At 42.8% G+C, this 27,189-nt stretch overlaps 1 protein-coding gene across 1 annotated transcript; it reads right to left on the bottom strand.

Moving 5' to 3' along the window:
* Positions 1-3,735: 3,735 nt before the first annotated feature.
* mcm9 (minichromosome maintenance 9 homologous recombination repair factor) lies at positions 3,736-19,670 on the bottom strand. The gene is made up of 13 exons (XM_088909559.1): positions 19,605-19,670; positions 18,303-18,619; positions 12,699-13,015; positions 12,241-12,322; positions 10,611-10,811; positions 10,232-10,357; positions 9,329-9,448; positions 7,116-7,290; positions 6,721-6,923; positions 5,976-6,179; positions 5,681-5,763; positions 5,422-5,567; positions 3,736-5,084 (listed from the first exon to the last, which is right to left on the bottom strand). The coding sequence occupies exons 2-13, from the start codon at positions 18,610-18,612 to the stop codon at positions 4,241-4,243; spliced, it is 2,811 nt and encodes a 936-aa protein (XP_088765685.1). The 5' UTR covers positions 18,613-18,619; positions 19,605-19,670; the 3' UTR covers positions 3,736-4,240.
* Positions 19,671-27,189: the final 7,519 nt, after the last annotated feature.

The following is a 27,189-nucleotide window of genomic DNA, read 5'->3' as shown; positions in this document are numbered from 1 at the left end:
TTAACTAAAGTAAGGGGATCTCCCACTGATTTACAGCTCACAGACGCTGCTGGGAGGACAGAAGATCCTTGGGGAAACACCGCAGCTCCGAATTCGTTGTTCTTTGTTTCACACTTGCTGTGCACATCCACCTAAGGAACGTGATGCACAAGCAAACCAATGGGAAACCATTATGCAATTATTCCTTTCTGGTTTCTTTAAAGCATCGGTTTTTGCACATTTATTGCGGACGACTCGCAACTGAAAAGTAAAAAACCTGTTATACCAAGCATTTTTTATTTTTTTTCTGATGAATGCATATAAAGTAAGAGAATATTTCAGAACATTGCACAAAAACGAGAATCCCTTTAAACTTTTCTGAGCAACTTATCAAGATAGAAATATAAACTGACCACAATATACTGTATTTCCGGAGGATGATGCAACTGTGATAGCCTCTGTGGTTTACCTTTTGATCCTGCAATTTCAGAGTCAGCTTTAAAAGGTTTAAAATCAGAAATATTATAGAAATATTGAAATTTCATATCATGTCAAATATGCAGAACAAGTGAAATGTTTCTTATTCACTCAATATCCTGCATTCTGATATGAATCAGAGTTGCATAGTTCCATGGACAGTCTATTACCGACTGAACTTACAGTACAAGCAAAACCCATTAACCTGTCATTTAGAGATTTCAACCAACTGAGCATTATTTGTAAGAGTACAAAGTAACATCCTCCCCTATTCAAGTTTAATAAAATGCAATATTAGATAATAGAAATTTCAGGCTGTGGGAACCTATTCCTCTCTCCTGAAGCAAATAGCAACATTTAAGACCAGACATAATGAAAACAGGCCCAAATCTTCCTTTATTAAAATGCGCAGCACCTAAACGTTTACTCAGCCAACAAGCCATAGTGTTCAGCTGGAGCCAAGCAGGAGCCATGATGCCGGCGATCCTGTGTTTGTTCCAGTTTGGTTTGTGTGACTCACTGCCTGTGGTCCCAGGATCCCTGCAACAACAGTCACGACTGATAAGGTAGGTGTGGGATGACCCTCAGCAGAATACCTGTGGCTTGTAGCCTCCATGCATGGAGATTACAGAGAACGAACAAACACTTCGGCTGTTTACACTCCTCCCATGAAACCCTCCTGGTACGTGTAGTAGTGACCTGAATCAGCTGGCATTTCCAAACAGAGGTGTTTGAAGTGTAAAAAAGGAATGGTAATGTAAAATTTAAGATTAAAAACCTGTATTAATACAGACAGAATACTGCTCTAGTGTAGATGCTGTCCTCATTACAATAAAGACTTCAGTGGCTATAGCATTGCCTACTGCTCCTGCCATTTTATTAGAGTGAAATAAGTTAAAAAGTATTTTTGCATCATTATTTAAATGTAAGCATTTTTTTTTGTGTACAGCACAATTTGAGGTAAGTAAGTTTAAAGAACAACAAATCCACAAGGAGCCTTTTCTACCATTTAAAGAAAATCACCTAATTTACAATTGCTACTGAGGGGGTTACCAGCAACAGAGTCAGCAACACAGAAGCACTGTGAAGTCCACGGTGATTCAAAATTTCACACTTGCATTAAGGACCAGAGTGTCCCTTATGTCCATCCATTTTCTAACCCAGTACAGGGTTGCAGGGGAGCTGGAGCCTATCCAGGAAAACAACAGGCACAAGGCAGGATACACCCTGGACAGGATACCAGTCCATCGCACACACAGACACACCAGGCCAGTTTTTCCTGAAGCCAATTATCCCACCAGCATGTCTCTGGACTGTGGGAAGAAACTGAAGCACCTGGTGGAAACCCATGTGAGCACAGACAGAACATGCAAAACTCCACACAGACAGCACCTCAGGTGTGGGATTGAACCCAAGACTCCAGCACTGTACCCCCTGGCCATTTCAATTTATTGTACAGCAGAGGACAATACAAAGAAAACAAACAAAACACATGAACAGGAACAAGACAATCAGTTGTTGAGCAGGGTTATGGCCAAAGTACCTGTAAAAATAAGAACTTCAATCTGTTTGTTTTTAAATTGGAACATCTGTATCTGCTTTCGGAGAGTAGTATTTGAAATTTATTAAACAAAGGGTGTGAAGGTCTTCTAGAATGGAAGACCCATTAAATAGGGTTAAGTGTGATGCAAAGCTTTTAATGAATAGATGTAGGGTAGGGCCAAAAGATCAGCACCAATGACTTTCTGACATACACTGAGGTTGTTCTTACTGTACTTCTCACATTCAGATTCCCAAACCAGCAGATCAGAGAAAAATTTAAAGCAGATTCAACAAAAGACTAATAAAACATGTTCAACAACAAATTATCAACTTTAAAATGCTTAAGCTTTTTTAAGCAAAATAGATGTGGTTATATGGTTTTGAAAATAGAATCGAGTTTCACCTCAAAATTGAACTTTCAGTCCAGAACAGCCCATGAATACTTACATTTGTCAACAATCTCCACCTCTCCCCTGATGCAGGTTTGAGTGGGAGTCTGAGGGTTCTTCCTGAAATGAATTGCCACATTTTTTAGCAAAACCCTTTGCAAACTGAACTGAACTGAACAACTGAAGGCAAATGAACTTTTCTAGAATGAACCAGCTGTTACCGTAGCTCGTCTTTTAACTTTACTAGAATCCCATTTTCCTTTTTTTCCAAATTCTCTCTGTGCTTGGAACTCGACTCATTCATCAATATCCATTATTGATGTGGCTTCATCCGCAGGAAGCAGCCATTAACGTCTCATCTTACCTCATCCTTTTACCAGTGATCTTCAGCTCCCTCCTGACATTGACCTTTACTGTAACACAAATCCAAAGAGCTGATTCAACCTCCCGCAAACTAAAAAAAGGTGTCCATAAAGACAAAACTTTGGAGTGGTAATAATTGTATGTTACAAACAATATGGAAATTAAGAGAAAATTAAGATATACACAAAAGCTTTAATAAAATTAAAATAAATCAAAAGAAAACAGGGTTTTTACCTGGTTAAAGCGCTCTACATGCAGCCAATGAGCCACATAATACAATTTCATGTTCTTCTGCTCTCATTAGATCCTGACACACAGAGCACCTGTGATTCTTTCACAGCCTTGACAGCACTTCACTCTGCAGAACCACAGCACGACTTCCCATGAAAAAATATTAATAAATTATTTATTTATTTATTAATAAAATGCCTTTATTAATAAACTTCCTGAAACTGCCAGAGCATGGTGTGCTATACCTGCCAGTGCTTTTCAGTTAAATTCTTCATTTATTTTTTTAAAGATGGTACCAAGCAAAAAAAAAGCCTTTTTCCTTTTATAAATTGGAACTCTTATAAATTTACCTAAAACTCCAACAAAGTTTGCCTTTGCTAAGTTTAAATACTTGATTTTCTAAACAGAAGGAGACTCGAAGGCATTCATACAGAATCACAATCATTCTAAAGCTCTGGTCTTCAGGGGTTGTATGTCAGTTATATACAGAGGGAACTCATTTTCATAATGTCAGAAATGTTACACAAGAAAAAGATTAAATTGGAAATATTAACATCAGCGACTCTGAAATGATTAAAATTACATTTCTTTCCAGATCTTTGTTGAGAAGGTGCTTTAATCCCAGCATTTCAAGCATAATTTCACACTGTGCGAAACTGTTCACAGGGGTCATCAGGAAAAGATGTGTGCAAGGCATTTATATTGCTCAGAAGAGACCCTCCCTGAAATCAAAACAAACCAGAACACATACAAGTACTGAAGGAGATTTCTTTATATCTTCAATTTCAGTGTAATGAGATAAGGAATGATCAATAAATTTGAAAAGCACCTGCATGGAACATTCCAAGACAGAAATGACAGTAACCACATCCTCCACTGCAGACATCAATCCTAGACATCAACCAAGCATGAGCAGGAAGAGGAACTGTACAGCATATTCATTATTTACACCTGCAATAGGTTGACAAAATAACACAAATTAAACTAAAGCATCCGTACAGAATCACAATCATTCAATTCTAAAGCAATGGTTTTCAAGGATTGTATTTCAGTTATACACTGAGGGAATGAAACTTCATAATGATAGAAATGTTTGTACAGGAAAAAGATTACATTAGAAATGTTTACATCAGTGGCTCTGGAATGAATTACAAAATCCATCGTTATTTCTGAAGTAATTATTGTTTGCACTTTCAAACCTTCCCCCAGTGATAGATACCACACTTGTTGATTTTGTTCTCGTATTAAAAATTGACAGATTATCTTTTTTCTCTTGTATGATTCTCCTTTTCTTTGTCCTTACTTATTTCAGACTCTCTTAATTCTCCTGTCACTGGGAAATCGTCCTGTGCAGCAGACAGGCCAATTGCACCCCTGTCACAGACTGAATGAACTGGTCTCCTTCTGGGCTGGAATGCAAAACAGCTCAGTTTTTCCCGCACAGAACCACAGACCTCATCAGCATGAGGTTTGGGCTGGTCTTCAGAAAGGTCTCTCTGAGCTACGTTTCTCTTCCTTACAGAGGAAGGACGCCTTTTCACTGCCACAGGTGTGCTGTGTGAGGGGAGGTTATCTGCACAGAACTCGAGCTCTAATCCAGAGGCAGTTTGCTCACTCCAGTCAAGATTACATGATGTCAAATTTCTTCTCTTCTCTTTTGGGTTTTCCACACCCACAATATCACCTTTCCTTTTTTTGATCCGCTCGCTGTGAAAATTTCTGGACACTTTTTCAACAACCACAGAATCCGGCTCATCCATAACAGAACTAAATGAGACTGCAGCACCACAGCTGCCTGTGCTCTCTGGCACAGTGGCACTGTCACTTGGTCTGCTGCTTCGGTAGGGCTTGTCACAGAGCTCAGGTGATTTCTCAGGTGGGGACAGGTGCAAACCTGCTTCCTCGCTGTGTTCACCAGAAAGGGCATGGAACCACTCAGGTGCGTTTTCAGAGTCAGCGTTTGTCAGCAGCCCACTCTGAGCCGATGGCAATGATTCTACATCCTGGTCCAATCGGTCCATTCTGGAATCGGCAGTGCATTGTGCTTCTGGCCTGGGAGATGTTTCTGCATCTTTAGAAGAAAGTTTACAGCTACTTTTCAGCCTAGGGAGAAAAATACGCAAAATACATGAACAAATGATGAAATGACTCCCAGAAGAGCCAGGGAATTTTAATGTTTATGCCCAGTCTGACCTGGGATAAATAAAGCTACAGTGATGTGTGATCACACAGTAAAGAAGCCACTTCACGAATGAAGACAGCACTACTTATAGCACAATTGGAAAATGTCTTGCATTGAGTCTGGCTGTACCACACTACCTGTAAAGGAAATACTTCCATTTCAGCCTAAGTGTTTCTTTTTTTCTTGAACTACTGTTCAGTGCAGTCTTTGAATGGTCCTAACTACCACAATAACACCTTTTGGTTACAACTGTCTTACCGATGGAGCCTTTCCAGTTCCTTGTTGAGAAGGTGCTTTAATCCCAGCATTTCAAGCATAATTTCACACTGCGTGCGATACTGTTCACAGGGGTCATCAGGAAAAGATGTGTGCAAGGCATTTATATTGCTCAGAAGAGACCCTCCCTGAAATCAAAACAAACCAGAACACATACAAGTACTGAAGGAGATTTCTTTATATCTTCTACTTCAACTTCAGTGTAATGAGAAAGGGAATGATAACTAAAATTGAAAAGCACCTGCATGGAACATTCCATGACGGAAATGACGGTAACCGCGTCCTCTACTGTGACGGTGTCCCTAAACATCAACCGAGCGTGAGCTGGAAGAGAAACGGTCAAGTATATTTGTTAATTACACCTGCCACGGGATGACAAAATAACAATTCTCAAAATTGGATCCACGCTTTAATATCCTGATTTCACTTACAAATTCTATGACAAATTTATCTACTGATATTTCTGCCAGTCCAATTCACGGGTTGGTGAAGGGACGACGCAGTACAAACTGCTGAATCCTTCAACGAAACCCCACCTTCTGCTAAGCGGCTCAGGCTTTCTAACATCCTGATGGTGGTCCTGGCTGCGTTCCTGCTGTTGCTCTGACGCTGCAGCTGGTAGTATCGCACGAGAACAGCGTTGGCCTCGTCCGACATTCTGGGCTGCAAGATCTTGATGAAACAGAAGTAGCTCTTCATCTTCTCGAGGGTCCACAATATGTCGGATACAGTGGGCGCACCTGACAGACAAAAAAGGTTAAAAGGCTCTGTTTTCAGAGCAAAAGAACTCTGACAGTACATGTTATTTTTACAAAAAAGATTATTATTAAGTATTATTCTATTTGTGGTAAAAATGGGTGCAGCACATATTATCTGTAAACAATTCAAATTGAAATGAAAAAAAAATGCTTTGAGATTCAGGGAAATGGGATTCTGCACATTCTCTAATAGGGCACACTCAAAATATTCCCAAAATATTTCCAAAGATTTTTGAGGTCATTTTATTCAAACTATAGTGATCAAGTACAAAAAACAACCAATTAAAAATAATAATTTCCAGAGACTGCCTTATCAAGACTCCACTCTTCAGTTAGTATGCAGTCTGTCCCCTTAAAATGCTATTGCAGAATGGAACAAAGTCTCAGATTGCAGATTTAATCCCTCACCACAAGTATCTTTTCACCAGAACTACAAGGCAGATGGAAAAATACTGCATTATATTTAGTGCTCAGCAAAAAAACTTTTGGATGGTTTTCTTAAAGAAAAAATAAACACTTGAACCTTTGTTTTCCAGAATGAAGGAAGAGATGGTGTGATCCCACTCTTCGACTTTGGTGTCCTGCAGGACCAGAACCAGGTCAAAGCGGCTGAGCAGTGGACTAGCTAAAGCGATGTTCACAGACAAGGACACGTTGGGGTCGTACTGCCCTTTAGGGTTAGTAGCTGCGAGGATGGTCGTTCTGGTGTTCAGCTTGCACACTAAACTAGGGAGCAAGGAAGAGTTCATTTAAATCACTTACAATGAGAAAATTAAGAAAATAATCATAAAAGTTGTCCGTTACTAATAAAAACCCTTCAAGGTTCACTCATTTCTGCTCCAGAACATTCTTCTGCCGGTATCAGGCGGCGGTAATCAATGAAAATGCATGCATCGCGTCTCCAGATGAGGTCCTTACCCCGCTTTGGCTACGCTGATGCTCTGCTGCTCCATGGCCTCGTGGATGCTGGTCCTGTCATGTTCTTTGATGCTGTTGAACTCGTCGATGCAGCACAGCCCTCCGTCAGACAGCACCAAGGCACCAGCCTCCAGGTGCCACTCGCCCGAGTCCTTCACTGCAGCCACCGTCAGCCCTGCCGCAGCCCAACAGCCTCGTTAGGAGCCATCGGGGCGGCAAGGATACAAGAATAACAGCGACGCACGGTGTCCACACGGCACCTTCATCCCCAGGGATCCGAAAATGCTGCACTTTCTACCCACTTCACCCGCAAGTGAAGTTCAGCACCCACCCTGGCGACGCGGCAGAAACTTCACGCTCACTCACTGCAGAGCCCCGAGAGCAAAGCTTAGCCAGGAAACTGGGGTTAACACCCCCATGCTTATGAATGGGAGACACGAGTCAGGACCTTGATCTAACACTTCACCCGAAGGAAGCCGAGTTGTGGACTCGAGGCTCAAGGGGGGAAACATGGACTTGACTCGGATTCAAGCCTCTATCTTTACAGACTCGTGACTCGACTTTGACTCAAGCTGAACGACTCGGAATTGACTTGAGACTTGGAGATTTGAACTTGTGACATTATACTCAAATGAAGAGTCCAAAATATACCATAGCCTAATAAAGTAGCCAGTAAACAGTAGCCTAATAAAGGTGCTCAAGAGAGCAATCACTAAACACTGTAAGCTACTTCTCTTGAGGAATTGGCAACACACACCTAATTAATCTAACTGAAATTTAATAATTTGTTGAAAATTGTTTTTTGTATGTTAAATGTCTTTTGAGTGAGAATAATGGTAGTATCGCAGCTTCTACAGTAATAACGTCAGGGTGCAATAGCAACCTAAGGCATATAAATGCAATTCCAAACATCAAAAACATTTAAATTTGTGAATAATTTTCTAATAAGATTAATGCAAATCGTTTTTAAGCTGTCATAGTTACCTACCTGAATTACTACCATAATGTCTTCCTCGTGTTAATTCAAGTATGACTGGGAATAAACTGTAGGATTAAAACTAAAGCAACTGGAACAATGCATTTAGTTTGTAATCACATCTAATATGATTTACAGATTAACAAGTACTTTTGAATTTTAAAAGATTTTCAACTACAGAAATGAAATTTAATGATACGGTTACTGGAGCAGTGCAATAATACAAGTTATAAATTCTGTGCACGCATGACAGATGTCATTACATGACTAAACTGGCATGCAAGACCTAGCCTTTCGTCAAATGGTTAAGATGGTTTGGGAACAAACGCCTACAGGTGTGCCACTTGGACACGAGCATGGAGAAACATCTGGTGCAAAGAGAGCAGCAGAGTGCCTTGAATGTGGAAGAACTGTCGAGGAAAGAGAAGGGACACCATTCAGTTTCATTCACCACTTGGCAACACACCCAGGAAAATGGGAACTTCATAAGCCTTTATTATTAGTGTGGGTATATTACAATAACCTATGTATTTTCATATGAAATAAGATATCAAAATAATTGGTAATTGAGTTGTAGAATGAGGACACAACCATAGATTTTTCAGTGTAAATATGCACTCAAAATAAAGGTCCAAAAAAACACAGATAAAGTAAATTATATTGGCAGGTTATTAGTTGTTTGGTAAATACCTAAACGTTTTGCAACGCTAATCATATTTAACGTACGTAGCTGTGTCAGCAGGCGCAGGCTGCAAAGGAACAGGTTTATTCCATGCTGAAAAGAGAAGAAAAGAAACAACGTTTCGGCTGTGGAGCCTTCTTTGGGTCAACAAGAAGGCCAACTGAAGAAGGCTCCACAGCCGAAACATTGTGTTTTTCTTCTCTTTTCAGCATGGAATAAACATTTACCTGTTCCTAATCATATTTAAATACTGGAAATACTTTATTCCAGGGCAGTTCTAACTGATTTCGTCCCTGTCTTTCAGTTTGGAAGGGAGTTATTTTTCGTTTTTACAGAGTTTGGCAGGATGAAGCCCAGCCTCGGAAAGAGCAGCAAGGCTGATGAGGATGAGGATGAGCTTGAGCCTCCAGCTCCAAAGGATCCCAGCCTGCTGACAGATGTTGGGGGTTTTGGCTTCAAGACCAGAAGGTTTACCCTCAGTTATTTCAAGCTGCCTTGAAGGTATTTGACTTTCCTGCAACAGGTGCACCAGCTGAAAAGGTGTTTTACCCTTACCTGCGTTTGTTGAGCCTATCCCTGCTGTAAGGATGGACCGAGGTGTGATCTTAGCAGCATACTTCAGAAACTGTGACTTCCCAGTCCCTGGGTCTCCAACTAACAGGAGATGGGATTCACCTAATGAAAAACACGATCAATGCGAAATGATGAGACTTCAGAGTGGCAGAGTGCCGGAATGAAACCTAGCAATGACCACTACTGGCTGTCACAGAGAAAACCTGTTCAATTTGTCCTACACATAATCAGAGATTTCATCAGCTTGACCTATGTTTTTTTCATTAAAGAAGAAAAATGTATTTTCACTGCCACAGGTGTGTTATGTTAGGGAAGGTTATCTGCATCTTCTGGAGATCTTTTCAGGACTGTGCAGCATTAAGTTAAAATGAGGCTGAGTTCTCATCTAAAGCTAAAACCTACAAAACTATTTCCAGCATTCAGCAGAAGTGGACTCAGGAAGATCTTCCCAACTCCAAAATGTAGAGAGCGGTTAGTACATCACAACTCCTCTGTTTATCTGGATGTAATCCGCTTGCTAATCTCCAACTAGATTTTCTTAAGAAGAAGCAGAAGATGATCACTTTATTGGCCATATACAATTTCTTGCATTAGGAATTTGTCTTTTCACATTAGGTAGAAGGAAAGATGGCTTCTAGCCAATATAACGTCGCCCTCAAATACCGGCCTGACAACTGGCAACTGATGGACCCGTTGAAGGTTGGACCAGGCCTTGATGTTACTTCCTACAAGGCTACAGTCTTTACCAAATGAGAAAAGGCTTTATTGATTCCTAGACACTGAGCCTTACTGACATAAACTTTTTTATTTTGAGCTTCCATCAAAGTTTCCCTGGGAAAGTCACTTCCCTAGGAACGCTTAAAGGCCATTGTTGAAGATACTAACCTCTGACTTTGGTCCCTGATGCATCAACTCTTTGCACCCCGCCTGACAACACCATGGCAACCGCGAGCTTGACAACATACATTCCAAACACTTGGGGACAGAGGCTCATCAGAATCTGATTCCTGCCTTTGTACAGAAGAAAAAAAGGCAATAGAGAAACAGAAAAACAAACAGCCTCCATGCTTACAGTCAAAAAAGAGGCATCGCCTTTGTATTGGACAAAAAGAGGAGTCAATTAGAAAAGAAGAAAAGCAATTGTTCTAAAGTAAAGATTAAAGTCAAAATAAAATAAAATACACAAAATAAAGAAAAAATCCAAACTTTCTAAATTTGAAAAAAAAAAAATCAAATCCTGAAAGCAATGATTTAAAAACATTACCTGCTAAAGGGTTGTTTTTGTATTTCTCCCAGAACTCTTTAAATTCCTTTTGGACATCCTCAGTAACAACTGCTGCTGTAGACTGTTCATTGTTGACTTCAATGAAGTTGCCCTTTAACACTATTTCCAGTTCACAGCGTGAATTCTGATAAAGTGGCTTCCACCGCTGCATCACAATGCCATACACTGTGACATCATCGCCTGCGGAACAAATCACCCGAGTGTCAGGGGCTCGCAATGTGCCAATTACACATCACAAGACCCCATTCCCCGAGACAGAAAATCAGCATTCTTTGTAGCATCTGCTCCACTGCCCCTTTACTTTATCACTTGAGGCTGAGCAGCTGTATTAATTTTAACTGAGACTGAACCAATTGTGGTTAAATCATTCAGTCAGCTTTCTTGAAGTTAAACACAGAAGATATGATTAAAAGATCACAGAAACCTGAATCTTAAAAACCATATAGAGTAGAAAGAGGAGACATCATTGTCAGTGAGCATGCCATGTATAGACTAACTTCAAAATGTCCAGGTAATTTGAGCACTGAAGAGACTGAAAATTGGATTTATATAAGGGACTTGTGGCTTATATTTGTAGTAATACTGATTTTTTCTAAAATAGATCTCTTGTTTGTTTAGTACTACACTTCTGAGAAAACATGAAATACTGTAGCTCCCTATCATTCTGTATTCTTTAGGCAGCTACTTAGTCCTGAGCAGGATCTTTACAAGAAACAATTCACCCATCTTTTCCCTACATGGTATTGGTGCCTCCAATAGTTATAGACTATAGTTCTAGTTTCCTCTGCCTGTGAAACATAGAACCATTTGCACACAATAGTACTGAATGTTTTGTCTTGAGTTTTTTAGAAATACGTCTTTTTAAGCTCTGCTTCCTAATTAATAATTCTTTACCATGCCGTACCAGAGAATAATGAAAATATACACCATATTACCACGCAGGTCTTTCCCTGGTACCACGTGGTAGGAAATTAACTTTAAGCAGTTTGCTTCAATAGCACGCTGTTGCAAGGACCTGATCTTCTTATTTATAATTTTAACCTCCTATTCCTCAACTATTCTTAACCCCTAGTTTATTGGGGGTGTCACAGTGCAGTGGGTGAGCCTTTGAACTCATGACAGACAGGTTGTGGGTTTAAATACCTGCTACTGACTCTGATGCTGCGCCCTTAAAGAAGATCAGTACCTTACCCAGGTGCTCCAGTCTACCCAGTTGTGGAAGTGGGACCAGCACTGCTGAGGGATGATCTAGTCTTTGTAACATTAACTCCTGCTGGAGTGTCATGAATGAAGACTGAATTACATTCTAAGCTTTGGGAGGTTCCGCATCACACAATGAACGGAATTGAGCACTATTTTTTGTAGATTGTCCTGCCAGATGGGTCATTATTAAATATTTCTTCACTGAAAATAAAAGATTAAAGGCTCTTCCACTCTTATAAATATTATTATAATATTTGAAATCAGACCGCTAAGATTTGAGGTTTAAAGATGCAATTCTGATATAGAGGAGACTAGGGTTACACTGAGCCTCAGCAACTTCACCAATTTTCTGCCCTGGGACCTGAAGGAAAGCACACGAGAGACACTGTCTGAAACTGTATCTTACCGGATTTACAAGCATCAACCAAATCATCCTCCAGCACCACCAACATCGAGCGAGGAATGCTTCCCACAGATAACCTCTGGGCCTGAGGATGGAAAAATTAATATTAATAAAGAACACATTGTTTATTAATCATGTCTTTATTAACTCCTAGCCAGGCTATGAATACAGAAGTTAGAAAATGCACAACACTGTGTGCTGTAAAGGACAACAAATCCACAATCAGACCCAGGAATGCATGAAGTTGTACTGTATAGGAATCATGCAGCTCCTGGTCTCCACCTAGTGGACTCAAATATTATAGCCATGAAAAATTATAAGGTTTTTATGAATTATGTAGTAACTATGACTTACTACAATTTTAGTATGCATACGTAAATACCTTTTAACTGTGCACGTCTTACATCTGAAGTAACTGAAAACTGAAGCATGCGGTGTTGTGACACTAGTCTGGAGCTCACCTGCTCCTGAATCTTGATCTCCTGGTAGTCCCTGCACCTGGCTGGGACTGAGGAATGAGCAGACAGACAGGTGAACTTGAAGGAGTTGCAGCCTTCTTCATTTGGACAACAAGTCGGGGGACTGAAAGTATAAAACTGCTCAAAGTCAGCCTTGACCACAAAGACGTGCTTGCACTTGTTGCACATGTAGTCCCTCTCAAACTCCAGCACCTTGGTGACGCTGGTACGGATGACCGTTCCCGTGACCGAAAGGAAGTGCCCCACATCCCGCGACTTTGGGATGCGATCCCTCGTCAGCTCAGGGCAAACAGGCAATCCTAGGAAAATAATGAGGAACAAGTGAGAACCTCATTTTTACTGTCAAATTCTGCACCACTTAATATAGTGTGCATGTTAATTGCTCCTCAGTACTGTCTGCTAGTCTGCGAGCGACTTCAATAGTACACTGGGGAGATGAAACAAAGGCTTCTAATGCACAAATATTCAACCTGCAGTCTTTACGTCTTCCCTTGTGAGTCTGTTAACAGACCAAAGATGAATTAATTATAACACTGTCTTTTTTCCCCAAATAAAGTGCCTGAACACTAGAATTTTGACATTATCTACTACATCATCTTCCAACTCTGGTTGTATAAGATGCCTGTTAACAGTGTGAACTTTAGGAGTTCATTTTTATTTTATTTTTTTACCACACATTTGGGTATTTAGGTCAATTTTTATTAGGTCTGTCACCTTAGATGTTAGTCTTCCAGCATAAGATTTGCTTTTCTAATTTGTTATGGCAGCCCAGTCTTGCTATTCACTGTCTTTGCTGTAAAATACGCATTCCTACAAGACCCAAGTGGCGAACAGAAAACTTCAGTACCACTTTTCAAACATGTATGAAGTATCTTATCTTAGGTCTTGTAATTATCTGCACTGTACATTTGAAAAATGCATTTCCCTACGTACCTCTGCACTACTCCCAAGGTGAATATGAAAACAAACTTAAGTTGTTTTTTTACTGACGACGAGCCTAGAAAAGATCTTCACCAGTGATTATCTATAACCACCAGGTGGAGCTTATTGAAACTAAGTAATATCCCTCAATTTTAAACCATGAGAGAAAAGGGGGTGTTGAGAGCTAACGTTCAAGTAAGCAGAAATGTTTTAATAGGAGTGATGTTTTTAAGTTCTCCTCCTGCAAGAGAAGAATGAATACAGCCTCCTGGCCACAGGTCACATACAAATGTCAAACATTCATTTTTATTGCTCCTGCAGGGAATAGTTTTTAAAGGCAACAGGAAATCCATTATCTATTAAACACAAAGTTTAATATTATTATTATTAATTCCTTACACTTATATAGCACTCCACTCCACCACCACCAATGTGTAGCATCCACCTGGATGATGCGATGGCAGCCATAGTGCGCCAGAACGCTCACCACACAGCAGCTATCAGTGGGGAGGAGAGCAGAGTAATGAAGCCAATTCATAGATGGGGATTATTAGGAGGCCATGATTGGTAAGGGCCAGGAGGAAATTTGGCCAGGATGCCAGGATAACACCCCTACTCCTTTCGTCCTGGGATTTTTAATGACCACAGAGTCAGGACCTCGGTTTTATATCTCATTTGAAGGATGGCACCGCAGGGTGAGCGCCTCTTACTGGCCCCACTAACACCTCTTCCAGCAGCAGCCTCAGTTTTTCCCAGGAGGTCTCCATCCAGGTACTGACCAGGCTCACACCTGCTGAGTGTCAGTGGGCTGCCAGTTGCTCCTGGCTGCTGTTTATACTTTCCTAGTGATTTTACAAAAGCCAAGATGGACTTAGTGGTAACAAAACTACCTGATTTGATGATAACACTTCCAACAGTTTGTCTGCACCAAGAGATGCACAGACTGTATATAGAAAAAGAAGACATCTATCAATGAACACCAGTACACAGAAATAAATCAGTAATTATACATCTCAATCTTGTTTTATGTTTAGAATATTCATTTTCATTAAAAATATCACAAATAAATACTAACACTATTACTGAAATAAGTTAACCATTCTAACAAAAATAATGCTATTTCATACAAGGTATCAAGTCCCTCATTCAAGAATTCGCCACTGGCAGAAACGTCAGGGCACATAACTCTCGCGAACACTGAGGTTTAACCATACAGAATATCCCACATCAAATAAATCAAAGAATGGATGTTTCTGATGCCACTCCTTTTGATTTTTGATCTGAGTTTTTAGTGACCGAGGCTCACTTTCTGACTTGCCCCTTTCCAGGGCTTCTGCTGGACTGGGTGTACATTCTGCCCACAGCTTGGTTGGCTCCACTGCTCTTAGTACATCTCCCAAAACGACACTGATCTGATCAGAATTTTGATGGTGCCTTTGGGTGCAGGACGTTCACTTCTGCCTCATATTGCCTCAGTTCACGAGACACCACCAACACAGTAATTCTGCCCACACACAAAACCTACTGCCCTGGGCTCCTCAGCCAGCCTCTGGTGCGGCTCTGTCCAGCATCCCTTTCTGGGTCACAGCAAACCTGCAGTCTGGAGCACTAAAGAAGTGCTTGACGCGGAAACTGTTTGCATAAGTAACAATGTCACTCAACAGAGCAGAGCATTTGGAGAACATTCAAAAGGAGATCTCCTAAAACTGGACTTTTGAGTTTTCTCTTCTGGAGAAAATGAACAGAACAGTTGACGCATTCCGGCATTGCATTCCGGCACTGCAGATTTCACATGGAAGATTGCCTTGTATTCGGATGTCTGAGGTACATAATACAGAAACATCAAGACACATAATGCAAAAATATAAACAGTCCTGAGTTCACGTGTTGTGAGAACTGAGGTCAAAGAACTGTTTTCACAGGATGTACAAATAGTTTGACAACCCCATTTATAAGCTTATAAAGGATCTCAAAATCACTCTTCTGAGTTTATCACTGATGAGGTCTTGTGGCAGAGAGGGAGGTCCAACATGATTGGCTGCATTTTATACCATCTATCCATCTCTCCCCTTTATCCAGTACAGGGTCACAGGGGAGCAAAGCCTATCCCAGCAAGCAATGGGCACAAAGCAGGGCGCACCCTGGACAGGACGCCAGTCCTTTCCAGAGCACACAGACACACACTCATGCAGGGCCAGGTCTCCCAGGAGCCCATTAACCCATCAGCATGTCGTTAGGATGTGGACGGAGTCTGGACCACTTGGAGGAAGCCATTGAGGAATGAGACATAGTAACTGATTAAGATCTTATTCAACTATATATTCAAGATCCTGTAGGAGGTAGCGATCCCTCTGTTGTATTCAGAGGAAGATTCCTCAGCAGAATCTGAAGATCCTGTGTTGGTGCTGCAACCTCTCATTAAAGATTCGACAATGTAGAATATTTTGAACCCATGCATTGCAAAAACAAATTCTGATGAAAATCGTTTAGGCCTGAATTTTATGAAAACATTATATATATTCTCATATAATTGAATTGGCTTATAAATATTTGAAAACATATAGATACAGTGTAGACTTTCAACACTGCCCATAGGCATCATGTTTTTTTAATAAAAACTTAAAAGGCTGGAGCAGCAGTTACTCTTTTAGTTGCCATGGCAATATATTTCTGTCAGAGTTATGTGTCATTTTAGTTGCCTACAGGTGACCACTTTTCTCTCAATTTTCAACACTTATCACCAGTAATATTATAGGATTAGAATGCCGTTTCTAAAAATAGAGCATCTCTAGCAGCCTGGCCTTGCTGCATGTTGCTGTCAGCCCAGCTCCCGGCTAAGGAGCCCACGCCACAGCCCAGCTCCCCGCAAGGAGCCCACGCCACAGCCCAGCTCCCCGCAAGGAGCCCACGCCACAGCCCAGCTCCCGGCTAAGGAGCCCACGCCACAGCCCAGCTCCCGGCTAAGGAGCCCACGCCACAGCCCAGCTCCCCGCAAGGAGCCCACGCCACAGCCCAGCTCCCGGCTAAGGAGCCCACGCCACAGCCCAGCTCCCGGCTAAGGAGCCCACGCCACAGCCCAGCTCCCCGCAAGGAGCCCACGCCACAGCCCAGCTCCCGGCTAAGGAGCCCACGCCACAGCCCAGCTCCCGGCTAAGGAGCCCACGCCACAGCCCAGCTCCCGGCTAAGGAGCCCACGCCACAGCCCAGCTCCCGGCTAAGGAGCCCACGCCACAGCCCAGCTCCCGGCTAAGGAGCCCACGCCACAGCCCAGCTCCCCGCAAGGAGCCCACGCCACAGCCCAGCTCCCGGCTAAGGAGCCCACGCCACAGCCCAGCTCCCGGCTAAGGAGCCCACGCCACAGCCCAGCGGGCAACGGGCAGCACCGGCTGTCCACACAGTGCACTAAGCCGGCAGCAAAAAGCACACAGATTATTTTACTGCGAAGGAAGAGCTCCTTTCCAGGATTATTATCCCAGTGTTGAGCTCATGAGGAGACATGTCTGTCACAGGTAGGCATGTGGCAGTGTGAAAGGAGCCAGAAAGATAAATGCATCTTTTCCGGTTAAAAATCAGCTTTTGCACTGATATGTTACTTGCACACCACTATCATTCACCTGGGTAATGGCATCAAATAAGCACTTAATTTTTAACAGATGTAAGAAATTGCATTTTCCAAAACAACTGTTCTTTTCTCTTGTTCACAGTCCTACACTGAAAATAGGGTTCTGAAACTTTCTTATAGACTCCTGATCAAGATCGGTGCATCAGAACTCCTACATGCTAACGAGCAGGACCCTGCTCCTGCACACGATCCTTCAGGCTCTGACAGGAGCCAAGAGCCCCCATGAGTGACACTGCACTGGTAAAGGCCAGGGGAACATTTGTCCTGGACACGGGGGTAACACCCCTACTCTTTTTCCGACCCTGGGATTTTTAATGACCACAGCGAGTCAGGACCTTGGTTTTATGATGATTATGAAGTTGATTTACTTCATAAGTTGACAACTTCAACTTTATCAATTTAAAATGGTTAACCTACCATTATGAAAATTATGAAGGATGACGCCTTTTTACAGTATAGTGTCCCTGTCACTATACTGGGGCATTAGGACCCACACAGACCGCAGGGTGAGTGCCCCCTGCTGGCCCCACTAACACTTCTTCCAGCAGGAACATTAGTTTTTCCCAGGAGGTCTCCCATCCAGGTGCTGGCCAGTCTCACACCTGCTGAGCTTCAGCAGGCTGCCAGCTGGGAGCTGCAGGTTGATATGGCTGCTGGAAAAACTTGTGCCCTGACTGGGAATTGAGCACGGAACTTGAGGCGATAGGCACGCGCTTAATTCACAGCACTATCATGCCCTTCTCCTGTTTCTTGCAGTTCTCCCAGGTTCACTGCAGGAAATCTTAAAGTGCTTTTCCTGAATTATAATATTTTTGCTTTTGAACATTTTTTGCTCTCTAGAGAAATAAATTATTTGCTCAGAAAATGGTTAAGACTGCTTTAGATGTCAACATTAAATGCTCAAGGAAAAACGAGCAAAATACACTTCCCTCGTAACACCTCGTACGAGGTTAAATACCTCCTGACTTCTCAAAGCCTCCCCGAGAGATCCTGTGACACAGAGAACTGTTCCAACCAAGCTCACGAGAAGCCGAGCCACTCACCTGATATCCTTGTGTGAAGATTCAGCTTCATTTCGCAGTTCCTCTGCTGGGAGGCAGACTGTGAGATCGACACAGCAGCTCTCTGTAAAGCATTGTCAAAGACCTGCAGCACCTCACTGGGGAACGCGTTGAAGTACTCTCCGACCTCCATATTGGCTTCGAAAAGGGTCATGGCGTTCACGACGACTGAGCGATGGCCGTCTTCCTCACACTCCTCCAGGATGCGGACAATATGGTTCTTGTGGTGCTCCTTAACGTACAGCTCAAATACATTCCCTACAAGGGCAACCTGCTCTGCACTTAACAGCATCCTTAACCTGCAGAAGGAAACAAAAAAGGGAACATTATCCTTTTTGTTAGGCATGAAAGGACAAAATCAACTAAAGCAAATAGCAAAAAAACGTTTTGTAAATGAATGTATAATTAATAAACATATTAAAGTTATTGACTCAATCATCGATCTATTAAAACAAATATCCCCTGAAATAATATAACATTGTAATAAACAGTTTTAAATACTTTTAAAATTATAAACAATTTTAACTGTTGGAAAACCAAAGTTTATACTTTGCAATCATAAGAACACTTCAGTAGAATAAACTGAAAGCAAAGGCAAAAACACAAAAGAAAGAAAGCCTGCAAGAATTGTTGCAAAAAACTTTTAACAGCAATTGGTTACTTTCTGTGATTTATTTCTCGATTTTTACAACACTAAATTTGTTAAATAACCTCATCACCCGTGCCCAATCAACTCTCACGGATTTTGATTTAGTCTTTCAAGTGCATCATGGTCTGTCGTCAACGATTATTTAAAATGACACCTATAGCATTTCAACAACATCCAAAGTCAGAATATTTTCTTTTTCTAAAGATACAGACGAATAAACAGATCAAAATCTATTTTGATGTTCAGTTTCAATTTGCAGGAACTAGTTTACTCCCCTTCTTGCACAGTGTACAACCAATTTTACACAGGTGTGCCTTTGTAAAATATAGTAGCCGCTCTACTATTAAAAGTTTTCACAATGTGCCACTTCAGCTGTCTGCCATTAGACCTGTGTAAACGTTTCTCTCGGGCGGGTGTCTTCTGCTAGTTTCCATTCATCTCATTAGGGCTGCACTTCCGGAAACGCGCGGTCCGGCGGGCGGTGTAAAACGCCGTCTTGCCGCCAAAGATCCTGGGATGCCGCGCCAGCAAGCACACACCTAGTGCGGCCACCACAAGGGCTGTCCAAGCACAGGTACCGCACCCGCACCGATACAGACCGGTCGCTGCCCGCAGCCCGCAGCTTGCAAACTCACAACGCGCAACAGAAGAGCTGGAAGAAACCGACACTGCCAAAGTGATGTACTCGGTTCCGCCAGAAACACTGTTGCACCGCGGGCACACGACTGCCCCGTCCCTTCAGGCTGTGACCAGCAGCAGCTGCGGCAATGCCTCCTTCAGTGGTGTCCGCCCAGGCGCAGGCGTGCACCAGTGCAACAGCGGCAGGCGCCCTACCTGTGTCCCGCTCGCACCCTGACCAGAGCAGCCGGACCCGCGGCCCGGCACACCGCGCACATCAGAGCCGCCGCCGGGGGGCCCGGCTGAAAATACCTCCCGACAAACACGCGTTCTGTGAATTTTACACCGATGATTATAAAAGGCGAGAACCTCAAGCTTTTAGTGTGAAAATACTGATCAATGGCGTCATGAGAATAGTGAACAGTAGCGTCACACGTATGTGTTATTATAATTATTGTTACCGGTGCACCCTGTGTGAGGTTGATGGTAGGTCCCTGCCGTCACATGACCTGTTTCCCACCACGTTAGAGCTGGGAGCTCACAGCCTCTCCGCTGTTTCTCTTCATGCCCGTGTCGTTTGTCTGGCGCACACAGAGGGCTCACACTAGACAGTGTGCTGAGGGAAAACATTTTTTTTTAAATAACAGCTAGAAAATTAAAAGAAGTCGACCCATATCGCACTTTGTGTATTCAATATCTAGGGGTGTATGACGCAATGTGTCGAAATTTTCGAAAAGCATTTTTATTATAAAATTAAATTACGAAAAGCAGTTTGCCATTCGATTAGACAAATGTCTGCAGTTAGTCTGGTAAGGCAGAGCATGCACAGGAACCTGACGGGTTCAGCACTCCACCCTGCTCCAGGCGTGCGCCCTACACGGTCACCTACACGCCGCTCTGTGCGAAACGCCCTGTACCGCCACCTGCTCCTCTGCACAGCACCGTTCACAGTGTGCATTTGTTCAGGAGCCTTAAAAACTTTAAAAAATATTATTGAAAGAAACAAAAATCTATTATTGTTGTTGTTGTTTAAAAAAATAATTGTGCACAATTTACAGTATAATATCACAGGGGCGGCGGTGTGGTTTCAGTTTTTAGGCAACTGCAATCACGTGACGTGTTTGGACCGTTTTCACTTGCCTGCGTCGCTGCATCTTGAACCCCGTTTTCAACCAAGTTATTCTTGTCATTTGTTATTTCTGTTTCATGATGTTTTAAGTAATTTTTTGAATAAGATCACTGATATATGGCATTAAAAAGTTTTCATATAAACCTTTGTGTTAAAAGTGCCTCCTCTCCCAGTCCCAAATACATTCCGCTCGTGCCTGCTGTGGTTATTTCTGAGGCTGGACGTTCTCAGTGCCGTTGACAAGTATGAATACTTGAAGCAGGTCCCCTCAGGTTTTCTCTGCTTCACACTAACAGTCACATCTTTTAGCCCCGGAGCCGCGGTGACGGTCCCGCCTGAGAACGGACTGTAATTACAGCAGTCCTGCCACGAAGGGGCGACAAAGGGCGTCAAAAATACATGCTAATACCCTAAATACTTAATTAGGGGTGTGTATGATATAAATTGGGTGTGCATGGTTTTTTTTTTGGTATTTGTTTGTTGCAAGCCTTGAACAACTCTACATTAAAACCTGCCGGATGTCACTGTGATGCGTGTTGTGATTTTGTTCTCTGGGGTCTCTGGGAGGGTGGGTGGTGTCTTGCATTTTGGTGCTGAAACCTCTAAATTTCCTGGTAGAGAAAACAGAAAACTAGAGATGCTACCTTACTTTTCAGATTTTTTTAGAACTGCTCGATGCCATCATAGTGGCGTTATAGAAAACCTGCAAACCTTTCCAGGACTCTGAGAAGCTTTGGATAAGTAACAGAAGTCAGAAGGGTGATGGGACCCAACTAGTGGCAGTACTTGAAAAGGGACAGGCAGGGCCTTCCTCCGTTGACTGGACCCCAGCCCCAGACTCTCGGGGCTGTTGTTAGTGGTGTGTGATCCCACGCAGCACTGGGGGAAGTCCCTGGAAAGGGAGCTAGATTGGTGAGCCGGTGTGAGAGGTCTTTTCACGATTGACACTGCTGCCCCAATCCTCTGACCCACCATGCTGCCATCCTGCTCAGGGAAGTGACTGACCACCACACAGCCGTCTCAGGCGGGGCTGAGGTGGCAGCCAGTCCATGCTAAGGAAGTGAAGAAGGAGCACAACCCAACCAGTGTGCTGTGAGCTTGTAAGGGTCCCCAGAGGGGACGAAAGACCCGAACTCCAGATTGAAGTTGAAGCAGCAGTAAATATGAGCAGGGGGTCACAGCTGTGCAAACCCACACAAGCTCCTCTGCTGAAGGGCTTCATCATCTAACAGATGGAGTGAGCAGGAGGAGGAAACCCTGCGTGTGGAGCACCGATCTCACCCCTGGCCCCAGAGAGAACAGTGAGGCCCTGCAGGCAAGCGAACGGCAGAGGCAGAACCTGGAAGCCAAGACACCGTCCCGTCAGGCTGAGTGAGGACCTGGAAGAGTCCTGGAGCAGCAGCAGCTGCACCCTCTCTGATCCCAGACTGGGGTGAGGCAGAGTCACACAGAGAGGGAAGTGAAGGAAAAGGGTGGAAAACCTGCACATTACACAAATTCAGCTTGACATGAAAACTCTCCATGCATCTCCAGTTTTCTAGGGAAGGAGAGTTTGTGTTACAAGCAGAAAAAGCAAGTAGTGAATCAAGTTCCTTCTGTTCTGTTCCAGGGCTGTTTCACACTCCAGTCTCTGCTTTCACAAACAGGTGGCAAGCTCTGCGCTTTCCATTGAACTGTAATCTGTATTGCAGTCATTACAGGGATACACCTAAGAGGTTTTATTATTCACTGTTTTCCATTTTGTGTTTTATTACTGAAGAGTACAGTGTTGGGTAATGAAATTGAACTGAATTAACCTTTATTGCCTCCAAGGGAATTTATCTTGCACATCAAGAGCTCATTAGCATATAACAAATATGACAGTAATACAACACAACAACAGTACAATACCACGATACAAAACAACATTTATCAACATTACTCATGTAGCAGAGCTAGTTTGGGAACAATGATGTCATCACCCTCCCTACGCGTAGCTGGGACCTCATCCGCCTGGGCTGGGGGAGGTTTCCTTTAGCTCAAGGGGCTGGTTCCCTGTTGCGTTACGCCAGAGACCCGGGTTCACACCCCAGGCGTTGCGGAACGAACTGGGAGGGTGGAGCGGCGAGGGTACACTCAGAAACTTTTCAGCAGCATAAAATTAGAAAACAGACAAGTAGCTTGTCAAGATTCTAAAACCAACAATAATAATATGATCCCAACCTGCAGAAATGTTTTTCATTCTTCAATAATTGAATGCTTTTAGGTATAAGGGAAGTAAATGCAGTTTACTTCATGTTTATACAGGGAGTTTGGTACCTGTCCCCAGAGTGTAGGAGAGTATATTCTAAAAAGACTGGATGAAAGGGGTCATGTAAGGTTTTATGCGCATGATATGTCACTCCATCAACACATCATTGAGTCCAAGAATGCGCTGATGAATAGAAAAGGTTAGAATGCTCTGAATAAAACTCTAATAAAATCTGTCAGAACTATGCTTTCTACATTAAAACTCCTTAATGTCCTTATAAAATACAACCACTGTTGCAGCTTTAAATACCTTGCTTCCATATTGGCAGTCCTAGTTAATTTACTGACACCTGAAGAAGGCTTTTCTTCTCTTCTCAGCATGGAATAAACCTATTACTTGTTCCTTTGCAGAAGACGCATACTGACGCAGCTCCCCACCTGAACTAGTTCATTTATACGTAATTGGTAACAGTGCCAAGGTATCTTTATTTGTTTACCGATTCAATATCAGGAGTAACAGGAATTGAATATTTCTTTCTAAAATCATGTATCATGTAAATGCATAGTATAAGTTAATTAAAAGGTAATTCTAAAAATGAAGCCAGATCATAGACGGGGATTATTAGGAGGCCATGACTGGTAAAGGCCAGGGAGAAACACGGCCAGGACAGTAGAGTAACACTACTACTCTTTTTGAAAAACATATTTGGATTTGTAATGACGACGAAGTGCCATTTGCAGACATCTTCCAGCAGCAGCCTCAGCTTTCCCAGGAGGTCTCCCATGCAGGTACTGGCCAGGCTCACACTGCTGAGCTGCAGTGGGCTGCTGGTTGTGATGCAGCTCCAAGTGACATATCAACAGGGCAAGATTCTCGTGGACTGCAGGCTGCCATTACATTCTCTCTTGCAATCTGCTCCCCACTGTAATCAGCACACGCACACGCACCTGCTACCCCTTAAAGGACAGTAAACCCTGGTGAGGCTGTAATTCTGCTCTCTTATCCCTCCTTCCTGACTCACAGACACAGCTGCTGGGGGTAGGGGAGGATCACTAGAATATCATGAACATCATATTCCTGTAAATGCCAAGAAAGGGCCACTTCTGACACATGTAAGATTCTGGTAAGACAGACTTGTGGAAACAAACTTTTACCTAACCAGGGAGTGTGGTGTGCAGGCCCAGCTCAGCCAGAGCCTTGTTGAGAGGACACAGTTGGAGCACAAGACGCTTTTCATATACTGTACACCCTGCGGGACACTAGGCAGATGGTGGAAAGGGAAAAACAGAGAATCTACCACTTGAAAGGAATAGAGCAACAAAGAGTCAAACCCAGGATCTTGTGCTGCAGTTTTTGGAAATCACTGGAGCACTGGTCTGCTGAAAAGCAGGACAAAGAGCAAGTACATTTTTCACAGACTGCAAAGTTCATTGCATAAAAGCAGCTGAGGCAGAAGGAGATTCCATCACCACAGGGCAGAATAATCAGGTTTGGCCCGTCCACCATGAAAACTGTACCCACTGTTCCAGGCTGGAAGTGAAGCTGGCGTTTTGAACCCGGCTAATTCAAGAGCCAGCTGGGAATACAGACGTTGAGCAAAGAGCTGCTTGTGACCCAAAAGTCCCCGAAGGTGAGGGAGATACAGCTCTTGTCTCCGAGACCAGAGGCAACAAGTGAGGCCACTTAGTCCAAGCCTCCGAAAGAGAAGGGACAGAACACAGTGCCTTTGCCACCCGGGCCTGAGCTTGGTCATGCTGGCTGGTGACTTTTCACACTGCTCTTCCTCCCGTCTGTTCCCAAGGGACAGGGTGTCACCAGGGTGAGGGCACCCTGCTCACACATCCACAGTCTCCTCCCTGTGGGGGATGTGCGGCCCCCAGCTGTTGTCCGAGTGGAGGAGTGTTCAAGCCAGGAGAATGGCTACTGAACTGTCTCTCTGGGTTCGAGTAACAGTCCAGCCGATAAAGAACTGCAGTTACAGAGAATTGCCACTAGAGGCCATCAAACAGCCCTTTCAATTTCTATAAATGTAATAATTTGGTCATTACTGGTGATAGGAAAGTTCACATTTTCACATAGGGTTTAATAAGTGGTGATTAGGATTTTTGAATCTCCTTTTGTTGATCCTCAGAGATTAAATGTATGAATTAATCTAGTAGCACATCTTTGATTTCTGTTTAGGGCTGAAATATCCTTTTTGTAATGAGGTGACCAGGATTGTACACAATATTCTCAATGATATCTTGACTCATGCATTGTATAATGCTAGCATAATGTCTCTGGATTTAAGCGGTACATTTTTACCTACCAATGCATTATCATAGTCCAGGCTGGACATTACCCCCTTACCGTGAACCAGTTAACATTAGCATTATAGTGTACAAGAAGGATTTGAGAGTAAAGTAACAATATACAAAACATTTTTAAAGTCACAAAGGTGCATCAAATTTTAAAAACAAAACAAGGCATAAAATACATATGAGAGGTATTGATCAAAAGAAAAACACTGTTTGGCCTTTTTGTGATGTTTAATAAACTGTAAACCTTTAATAAATTTCACTGGATAGTTGAATATCAGCCATATTTAATATAACAATCATATCTGACCCAATCCATTTTACTGTATACTTTTCCTCAAAATATACTGTATGGGTTTTGTTTCTTAAAGCAGCACAAAATAGGTGACCTCAGAAATCCTAGAAAATACAACCATTTCATCTGTTTATTCACTACAGAAACCATTTCCTAAAAAAAGCACTCAATTCATGAAATAGTGCTCACCCCAAAAACCTTCAAACATAAACCCAGCAGCACAACAGAATACAGAACAAAACACAGACCGCAGTATCTGCCAAAGCAGTTCATAGATGCTCTAAAGTTCATTGCTAATTTATTATTAATTCCCCAGCAAAATCTCAAAAGCAACAACTCGCAAATGCTAAAACCTAACACCCTTGCTATACAATTGCGAAAAATTCCATGCTCACAAGATGAAAATACAACCATAAAAACAGACATTGAAACACATGTACTGGGAACCTAAACTGGGTGATAATTTCTCAGGGTTGTGACAGTGTGTAGCGGGAGGCGCCGCGGCGAGCACCGGTAAACAGTCAACGCCCCGGGCGGGGGATCGGAAGCACCGGTGTGAGGTGAGCAGGGGCCAAAATAACACAAAAAGGGAGGAAAAAACAACAAAAGGGCAAAATGAAAGAGTACCGATGTGCTGCGTGACCTCTAGGCTGGGTTTTCCCTATTTAACGGGGTGCAGCCTGGGGAAAAAAGAGCCGCATGCACAGCGATATCCAGACTGGACTGACCCTGTTTAACTGGGTCCAGTCTGGTGAGCAGGGCGCGAAAGGCAAGAACAAAACAAGAACTGAGCGCGTAACAAGAACACGTGTGGACCTGCCCCAGTGAAAGTGCGTGATAGGACAGGAAAAAGAAAACCTTACGCGGGTGCAATCCCCTCCGAGACTGTCGGTGAAAACTCCCCTGCCGGAGCTGTCCTGTGTGCCTTTATAGGTCCCGCCCAGCTGGGGCTCGTCAGCTGGAAGCCCAAACAGCTGGACTACCAAGGCGAGGCGTCGCCCTATGACCAGGGCTCCGCCTCCACACTGGACACGCCCCCCGTCATGCCACAGGGTCTTTGTGGATTTTGAAACTGACTGCCTATGGGATAGTTGATCTCTAACTTAGGAATAGCTGTCATTCAGTGAATTCCGACCATTCAGAGACTTAGGGGAGGTTCTTAGGTGTCTTACATTTGCAATGACTTTTTTGCTTTTTTATTTCTGTCAATAAAGTGAAGATCACATACAGTAGTTTCCTGTCAATTTGTCATACACAACAGAAGAGTGCAAAAAAATGCAAAACACTTTTCTGTTGCCTCAACACTGTAAAAAGTCTTTCTAGTACTTTCAATAAGTAATTGCAATAGAATAGCTATGCATTTTTTAATCTTATCCTTATTGTGTAAATTGTTTGCAGGCAAAGAAAACCATTCCAGGTCAATCGCTCTCAGATCTTTATCTGTCAGGTAGATGACATACAAGGGAAGACCTGAAAAGAGAATTTTGCGTCCTACTGTAGGTGTGCTACAACCTGAGAAAATGACATTGAAGATTTTTTTCTAAATAATTATTTTTAATGTGTGTACTAAGGTTCAGACTTGATGTCCAATGGGTTCCCTTGAATTAAAGAGTACATCCATTCCAGGAAGACAATGACCTTGGGTTCTATT

Source organism: Atractosteus spatula, chromosome 2 (genome assembly GCF_055471065.1).
Source record: "Atractosteus spatula isolate fAtrSpa1 chromosome 2, fAtrSpa1.hap1, whole genome shotgun sequence".
Taxonomy (NCBI): Eukaryota; Metazoa; Chordata; class Actinopteri; order Semionotiformes; family Lepisosteidae; genus Atractosteus; species Atractosteus spatula.
The sequence above is the reverse complement of the archived record's forward strand: the minus strand, read 5'-3'. Positions and strand labels throughout refer to the sequence as shown.

Excerpts from the sequence above, each read along its gene's own strand:
- mcm9 (XM_088909559.1), bottom strand. The coding sequence starts at position 18,612 with ATGCTGTTAAGTGCAGAGCAGGTTGCCCTTGTAGGGAATGTATTTGAG. Across the intron at positions 6,924-7,115 it reads ATCAGCGTAGCCAAAGCGGG|TTTAGTGTGCAAGCTGAACA; the intron begins GTAAGGACCTCA and ends CTTGCTCCCTAG. Across the intron at positions 5,085-5,421 it reads GAACTGGAAAGGCTCCATCG|GCTGAAAAGTAGCTGTAAAC; the intron begins GTAAGACAGTTG and ends TTTTCTCCCTAG.